Consider the following 7,368-nt stretch of genomic DNA (forward strand, 5'->3'; position numbering starts at 1 on the left):
TCAAAACTTGGTTTCTCAATGATCGAGATGCATCAATATAAAAGGAAATTAGACTTTTCCCCCCACATCTTTGACTTTAAATTAATTTGTTGGAGTCCAAATAACAACTATGACGACTGTAATTTATGGCTCTCAGTAATTAATTAATGCTGATCCCTGTATAATAAGAGTAAAGGACTCCTTTTGTCTAAGCTTCACACATTATTAGAGAGAAGGGAACAGCAAGACTCGATCGGGAATACTTGAAAAACCATAAGCAACATTTACTCTCCATTTCCCACAAATCAAGTCACGGAGCAGGTCTGAGGTGTTAAATATGAGTGTTTTAATTTAACTGGAGTGCGCTGGAACTGTTTGCCATCTCACATATACAACCTGCTAAACTGTACACATTCACAGCTTCCATAAAAAATACATCTTCATATACACAGCATTTACAGTATCATACAACAGAGCTGGAACAGGGTCTTCAGGGGATCCTCTCACACAGCAGTCCCGTTACAATGTGTGCGTTTCGCTCTCCTGCAGCGGTCAGTGTCCTGTTTTATATCAGGAGCTGCAAGCCTGGGCCGGTTCGGCAGCAGCCGCGTTGACTCGCTGCCATCTTCCCAGCATGATATTACAAATAAATCAGACATGTGCCGAGCTGTGCCGCCTTCATTCTTATCGTAATCATCTTGGGCTGTTCTGCAACTTCCTTTTTCTTTTCTGCTAATGTCCGTTCCACTGAATGTCGTCGTACATTCCCTGCAGACACACATGACGGGGAAAAAAACGGATTACCCAACCAGTCAAAATTTTGACACTTCAGTCAGTCGCTCTACTCCAACTGCGATTTCAACACACCTCTTCGTCCGACTCCTCCTCCGACGACTCCTCTCCGCTGTTTTCTGATTCAGAGAGATCCCTCAGGTCCGGATGGGTCACCGGGAACAGCTCTTTCTGGATGTCGCAGTTGTCCAAACCGTAGGTGAGGTGGAAGGGAGTGTGTCCCCCGGACGACAGGAGGTTGGGGTCTGCTCCTTTCCTCAGGAGGAGTTTGACCAGAGCGAGGTTCTGCTGGTCCACGGCAAGATGCAGCGAGCTGCGGCCGTTGTGCTGCTCCTGTGCAACAAGGACGTCGTGTTAAAACCAAAACATTCTCCACGTCGGCCCACATTCTGCGTCTGGATGAATCTGCTTACTTTAGCGTTGATGTCCGCTCCGAGGTCAACCATTTTCTCCACCAGCGAGAGGAAACCGTGAACTGAAGCCAGGTGGAGGCAGTTCTGACCTGCATGAAACAGAAGAGGCGTCGATTAGAACCGACTCCTTGCCAGCAGCGTCCGCCGTGCCGGCGCCAGCGCGCCTCGACGCAGTCTCACCGTTGTAGTTGCAGGCGGCCATCGCCGTGTGCAGGTGCTCCAGCCTGCAGTTCTGTGTGATGACGCTGAAGCAGTACAGGTTACCGTGGCGACAGGCGATGTGAAGAGGCGTGTCGCCGCTGTTGTCCACCAGCGTGGGGTCGCAGCCGGACGCGAGGAGACTGGAGCAGACGTTCAGCTGGTTTGTTATCACTGCTAAGTGGAGAGGAGTCTGTGGGGGAGGCAAAGCATTTATGTTACACTATTGATCAGGATCAGAGCAAATAAAATGTTAAATGAGGAGAGGGGAAGATCACACACCTGTCTCAGGTCATTCTGTGCATTGAGGAAAGGTGTGTTCTTTGAAAGGTCAATCATTTGTTTGATGTAGTCCTTTGCTTCGTGGATGATGGCCAGGTGGAGCAGCCTGCCGAGAAAAAGGTAGAAAAAAAAAACCTGTTAGACAACAAAAACAGAAAAAGGAACAAATTCTTATACCAAGAATCTGATTTACTGCCTGGAAAAGCATGTATGCACACAACTCCACGTGCATCAACAGGCTTATTCTGTATTACTCCCAGTGCATGTTTCAAATAGTTTTTTTCATTATATTTTAATAAACGGGACGTCCAGAACTGAGCAGCCAGAGGCATCTTCAGGTACAAATGGTTTAAAAACTGAATGGGGGGTAACATAATGAAAATCTAAATAACAGATTTCAGCAACTTTATAGATCTATTTTTTATTTTTGAATAGCAGTTTTAAAAATATATATTTTCATTATGTTGCAGGAGTGAAAGTGCTAGAATAGTTAAACTAAATCTATAATGCACACAGAGCAGTTTGCGTTCAAGTACAAGGTGTTTATAGAAATTTACAGCAATAACGTTAAATATCCAACTTTATAAATCACTATTATCTCTTTCTAAAATCAGCTTTATTGCCATTTTCTTATTTATGGAAAATCAAGACAATTAGTCCATCTTTCAACAGCCTGGTGGAATAACAGGACCAAACAAAAGATCCCTTTCAAATTAGTGTTGTAGTTGAAATTCAATGAAGATATTCTGTAACAAATAAATAAACTAATAAAGTTTCTATTTCACCCTCTTGGTAAAAGTTATCAAAAGCAGCTGAGCAACATGCAGCTTTAGAGCAGCAGGTTCTTCTTTTTTAATATCTTATAGGTCTATTAGAAATATACCAGAATGTGAATAATTAACTATCACACCTTTTTAAAGTCTATATGTAACAGAAGCATAATACACTTCAGATATTTTTGGGAGGGCTCTTATAAATAATGGGAGCCCACCTTTGGAGACTTTCTGGAGACGGCCCTGCCAGCAGTTAAAAAAAAAAAAAAAAAAAAAAGAACAAAAAAAAAAGGAAAAGAAACGTAGTTGTGATTCGGTTCTGCACACGTTTAATCTTGATTTAAATGTTTTGAAAGTCTTATGTTATTTTTGCTTTGGTGTGAATAAAGCACTTTACATCGTTTTAATTCAATTCCCTTTATGGATACTCTTAAGACGAGGGTTATGAGCGCGGACTACATTTCTGTGCGGAGGAATAACATTGGGACAAAAATAACAAAATTTAGGGTTACTTTAGGGTATTGTTTGTTTCCACTGGTTTTGAGACAACACCTTCTCTGTCAGAAGACGGGTTTATTCGTGGTTTCTCGGTATTTATCTGGTGGCACTTTAGGGAAATTTTCCCAGTTTTCCCCTTCTTTGCTCTTCACGGGAACGCGCGTCTGTTGGATTCCTTGGCGGCGCGCCCGGGACTTTCCCAACCTGACCCCCTGATAAATGGCCTTTTTGTTTACTATATCCACAGCAAGAAAAAAAAAAGTTACTTTGAAATCAAATCAGACCCAATTAACCGGGCTTTAATAAAACTTCGACTAAACCTCAAGGCTTATAAACAACAACAATAATAATTCCGGGCTAATGTAGGCCTGGGTTTTATGGAGGAAGGCATTCCCGACGGGGAACGAAGGCATCAAATTACCTCAAAGACCCAAAAGTGAGGCCCTGCGTCTCAGGCGCCCCCGGTTATATAAATAAGCATATAAATAACCCGGTGGGTAAAAAACCTACGTGTCTCCCTCGTCTGTAGTCTGCGTCTGCCACTCCTGCAGCGGCTCTTCGGTCCGAGCCGCGGCCTGCTGGCGCTCACTGTCCAGCTGGAGCCGATGGAGCTCCTCCGCCACAGCCTGGTACTCTTCCTCCTTCAGCGAGTCCACGCCGCTGTCGAGCCGCTCCTCCGTCGACTGGGCCGCTTTCCCTTCTTTAGACTCCCGATTGTAATCCATTTGGTTTAATATACTGGCCCGGTGAAGGTCCATGTTGGTTCTGGCAGTCCTAGTTGTACTGTGGTTAAGCGTGTGTGCGCTGCAGCCTGTAAATGCCCTCTGCGTGTATCTGGCTGCAGAGCGGGCGGAGTTAACACATAGGTGGGGGATTTCCACCAAACTGACAACTAGAATAACTTCGCAAACACACAGCAGAGCCAGAGAGGGGATTTCTGCCCAGACTTGAATAATAAAAACGCTTCTCATTGAGCATTATGCGTTTGCAGGATCAGAGGCGGAATTAGTAAAACAAGGGGTCCGAGGCACGCATGCAACAGCACCCCCCCTTTTTGTCCCCTTTCTTTGTCAATAGTTTGCACAAAGATCATAAAAAGTCACATAAAATCTTAGATTTTATAATCTAAGTTTAGATTTTCAGTGCTTGGACTTAAACACATTTTCCCTTGTCATCTTCTTTGTCTTAGAATGTGCTAGAGGCATTTTTTCCAGAAGCTTCCAGCTCTGAATAAGGGATTTAGTTAGAGTCTTTAGAGGAAAAGAAAACAGCAGGGGTCCCCAAAGAGCTCTAAAAATATTGCAAAGTCATTCTATATGATTTTTTTTTTCTATCAGTATCAAATAGAAGCTCAGAATAATGGAGCTAAAAACTAAACTCTTTTTAAAACATGCTAAAAAAAAGTCCTGCTTTACCACAAGTCCTGCAATATGCAGTTGCATAGACATAAATTAGAATATTTAATTCTAATTCAATATAATATAAACACCTTTTATTCATCAAAAACATCTGTTATTCCATAAACTATAGAAACTTTTTCTTGTTTATCCATATTAATTAAGTTAATATTTACTTTGTTTCAGTGTATTTTTAATGGGAACTTTAATTTAATACTTTAATTTAATCTTTAAGGAAACAGTCAACTATTTTAACAGAATAGCATTCCCTCTGTTTTTCCCCATAGTGTTTATACAAGTGCCTCTCAGTAAATTAGAATATTAAAGTTTATCTAATTCAGTAATTCATTTTAAAAGGTGAATCTCAAAGATTATCTTCACTTTAAGTGATATGTTAGTGTTTATCTCTCTTGATTTATGTAATTATCAGGTAATGAAAACCCAAAATTGATAGAACAACCTAAGGGATTTTTAATACACAAATGTCTGCTTATTGCAAAGTCCATGTACTGTACAAAACACACTCATGTTCTGGTTCCTGTGGCTGGAAATAATGCATCACCGCAATGCCTGTCACTCTACTGAAGTGTTAAGGAAGTCCAGATTGCTTAATTCACGGCTTTTTGACAGAAACTACATTTTGTGTTTCCATTTGTTGTAATCTGTACTCATCAAAATGAGCAACCTCTCATAAGACAAATCCTTCTCTGCGTCACGCATGTATATAACGTAAATTTAACTTTTTGCATTGAATTGCTGAAATAAATCAACATTTTATGTTACTCCAATACATTGGAGTAAAAATGTACCTGTATAAATCATGCAAGGTGGTTCATATGAGTCTACAGCAGCAAGAATTTTGATGGACAGTTAATTTAATACAGTGCAAGTTTTATTTCTTTTCAGATGTAGAATGCACAACTGTTTAAACATGGATTACAAAGAGGTGATCTTGGTCGATGATGAGACTTAAAAGGTCCGCAAATCACTTTTTTTTTTCTTTTAAGGGTCAGCACAAACACTGACTTTCAGTCTGGGTGTTATGACACTGTGACGAAACCACAGACCCTATGATGTAGGGAAACCAATGTTCAAATAAAATAATTTCAAAATATATATATATTTTAGTCCACCTGCCCCAATTTCACAGGAAAGTGTGTAATTAAAGAGGCTGGGCTTTAAAAGTGTAATTTGAACCTGGAACCCACCATGAATAAATATGAGACTCACTGTTTGAAGGCATTGAAGGGGAGTTACTCACCTCAAGCAGCTGAGTCACATGTCTGGAAAACACCTAAATAAGCTGACAAGGTGGTGTTTTTATTTTTTTTTACCTGCTTAAGCTGTAACATAAAGTTACACATTAAATATATTGTCTTGTTTTTTATAATTCATGTGATAGTGGTCCAAAAATGTAACTTACTAGAGCTTGCAGGAAGTCTGCTAAGATGTTATTTATTGTGATTATAGTTGAAGAGCAAAAAGCTTTGTCATGACAACCACGTCAAGGCCAAGAAAGTCTTGCTCATAATTTTGCATCCTAATATCACATGTATTAGCTATTAAATTAACTTCTGAGCATGTATTCAGGACTTAGCATGGCAGGATTCGTTATATTAGTTACAAAATTAAAAACAATGTCCATTGTAAAACACATCAAGCCTGGCACAAAATTATTACAATTTGGGGCATCAGAATATAAATGAACTTTATCTTTTGCTGACATTCCTTTGAATAAGGACTGAATGTTTTGTAATTAATTCCCCAAATCTCTCTGGAGTCACTTAAATAAGGTAAAACTAAAGAACAGTGCAGAATGTTAGGCTGGTTCTGTGTGAACAGAAAGGTGTTTGGTACTGAAACTATGATAGGCCCACATCATGAACTGTGAACTGAAATAGTAAAACCCCGACTCATCATGTCTACTTTTCCATAGACGGACATTCATTCTTGTTTAAAGAAAAAAGGCCAACAGCCGCATAACGTTCAGATAAAAATCAGGATAATGCAATTTTTCTTAGTAAGATTTTCAAATAAAGTTCAGGTTAATGACTCATTTTCAATAGTCATTAACCTGAACCTTGATAAGAAACTGGTTTTAGGTTTATTAATCCTATGAATTTAGTAAAATGTTCTTCAAATGACTGGAAATGCATAGTTTTAAGTAGATTTTATTTTAATTTCTGGGGGAGCAGACCCCACTAGGACTGTGTCACTCCACAGCTGCTTGTGTCTCATTAATGTTAGCAGATGTTGGCAGGTATGATGTGGTCTAGAGATTTTGTCCCAAACTGAGTTTATACAACTCTGGAAAAAATGTAAAGTTTCTCTGATTTTACTCTTTATAAGTATATGTTTGAGTAAAATCAACATTGTTCTTTTGTTCTGTGAATTACTGACAACATGTCTCTTAGTTTTGTGTGTGAATGTATGTAAATAAGCAGTTAGATTTAGAAAACCGCACCAACAAATATCTTCTGATGGGTCTTAGACCTGCTGGGGGCTAAGCACCTAGAATCGCCCCTGACTGTAGATATAACCTGGTGGGTAAATACAAATAAATGGAGAGAGGTGATGGTGGAAAAGCTTTATTTCTGCTAACTTAGCTCATAGTAATGAAAACGAAAAGCTCAATTTCTCAGATAATTTGACCATTACAGAAGATACAAAAGGATTTTATTGCAACAATCTTGGCTCACAGAAAAGCAACTTGGATCTGTAACAGATTGCGAGAGCTTAATATTAAAATGAGTTTTTCTTTGTACCACTGACTGCAAACCTTTTCCTCTTTAGGTGAGGTACTTGTGAAGTTGTCTGTGGTTAAGGAGAGGCTCACCTCAAGGAATGCAACATGTTTGTGTGTGGTGGCAAAGGCAGCATTAATTCATGCTGCTTTAATAAATGTTTTCCTTTAACTCAACTTTCCACTAATATGTAAGTATGGATGCATGGTGTGCTGTGGTGGCACAGGGGTTAAGCACAACCCATATATGGAGGCCTTAGTCTTGTCGCAAGTTCGATTCCTGGCCTGCTGAC

General features: G+C 39.7%; 1 protein-coding gene across 1 annotated transcript; it reads right to left on the reverse strand.

Annotated features, from left to right (window-relative positions):
- Positions 1-303: 303 nt before the first annotated feature.
- On the reverse strand, positions 304-3,938 carry nfkbia (NFKB inhibitor alpha). Its single transcript, XM_005798311.3, has 6 exons — positions 3,446-3,938; positions 1,665-1,770; positions 1,365-1,575; positions 1,185-1,273; positions 847-1,104; positions 304-747 (listed from the first exon to the last, which is right to left on the reverse strand). The coding sequence occupies exons 1-6, from the start codon at positions 3,904-3,906 to the stop codon at positions 712-714; spliced, it is 1,161 nt and encodes a 386-aa protein (XP_005798368.2). The 5' UTR covers positions 3,907-3,938; the 3' UTR covers positions 304-711.
- Positions 3,939-7,368: the final 3,430 nt, after the last annotated feature.

Source organism: Xiphophorus maculatus, chromosome 19 (genome assembly GCF_002775205.1).
Source record: "Xiphophorus maculatus strain JP 163 A chromosome 19, X_maculatus-5.0-male, whole genome shotgun sequence".
Taxonomy (NCBI): domain Eukaryota; kingdom Metazoa; phylum Chordata; class Actinopteri; order Cyprinodontiformes; family Poeciliidae; genus Xiphophorus; species Xiphophorus maculatus.

Coding starts and splice junctions, on each gene's coding strand:
- nfkbia (XM_005798311.3), bottom strand. CDS start 3,906: ATGAGAAGCGTTTTTATTATTCAAGTCTGGGCAGAAATCCCCTCTCTG. Junction 1,105..1,184: donor GAGCGGACATCAACGCTAAA/GTAAGCAGATTC, acceptor CTTGTTGCACAG/GAGCAGCACAACGGCCGCAG. Junction 748..846: donor AGGAGGAGTCGGACGAAGAG/GTGTGTTGAAAT, acceptor GTGTGTCTGCAG/GGAATGTACGACGACATTCA.